The sequence below is a fragment of the Charadrius vociferus genome, unplaced genomic scaffold, assembly GCF_000708025.1.
Source record: "Charadrius vociferus isolate BGI_N301 unplaced genomic scaffold, ASM70802v2 scaffold829, whole genome shotgun sequence".
In the NCBI taxonomy this organism is placed as follows: Eukaryota; Metazoa; Chordata; class Aves; order Charadriiformes; family Charadriidae; genus Charadrius; species Charadrius vociferus.
The window spans coordinates 114189-114908 of record NW_009650198.1 but is presented as its reverse complement, the minus strand read 5'-3'; the positions used below and the strand labels follow the sequence as shown (position 1 = coordinate 114908).

Genomic DNA, 720 nt, shown 5'->3' with positions numbered 1-720 from the left:
TGGAAGCAGCTGAAGTTGATGAGGGCGTAGGAGCAGAGGAAGAAGTTGGAGATGATGGGGGCGATGGCATTGAGCTCGGCTGTGGGGAGGAGGAGGAGGAGAGCAAGTTGTCGGTGGCGGGGACCGGAAGGGCGTCAGGGCGGCAAGCACCTACCGATGAGGATGAAGCCAACGGCGATGACATAGGTGAGCATGTAGCCGCGGATGGGCTCGCTGTTCCTCCCATAGCCCTTCCCAAAAAAGCCTATGAGAGGGTAGAGCTGGTCCCTGCAGAGACACTGCGGGGGGAGAGAGAGAGGCGTTGGGGACTGCGGACTTCGCCGGGGACGTGGGACGGCAGCACCGTGGTGGCTCTTGCACCCGTAAGAGCAATAGCCAAAACGGCCTCGCGCCTTCGCTGCCGGCATCCTCCTCCTCCTCACCCCAGGGCTGCTCATGGCACAAAGCCCCGTGGCGCCGAGCATGTCCCTCCCCGCCGTCATACATCTGCTGCCGACAGCGCGCCTCTGTCAGCACAACTATGGTAATTAATGCAATTAATAACATTTACAAACACATGTGGGCCTGATCCCTCCCGTGCAGAGTATGGCCTCATGGCCGCGGCTGGTTGGTGTGATGCCCGGGAGCATCGTCCTCTCCCGCTGCTGGGCTCGGGGACGGGAGCTGGAGGACACGGACACGCCGCCCCCCCCTTACCTGGAAGACTTTGGGGGCTGAGAC

The 720-nt window shown here is 61.9% G+C and overlaps 1 protein-coding gene across 1 annotated transcript in view; it reads right to left on the bottom strand.

Annotated features, from left to right (window-relative positions):
* Positions 1–720, bottom strand: part of SLC12A3 (solute carrier family 12 (sodium/chloride transporter), member 3) — a 19135-nt gene that overhangs the window by 13808 nt on the left and 4607 nt on the right. The window contains 2 exon segments of the mRNA XM_009892957.1: positions 155–278; positions 697–717. Coding sequence (XP_009891259.1) covers positions 155–278; positions 697–717 — 145 coding nt within the window.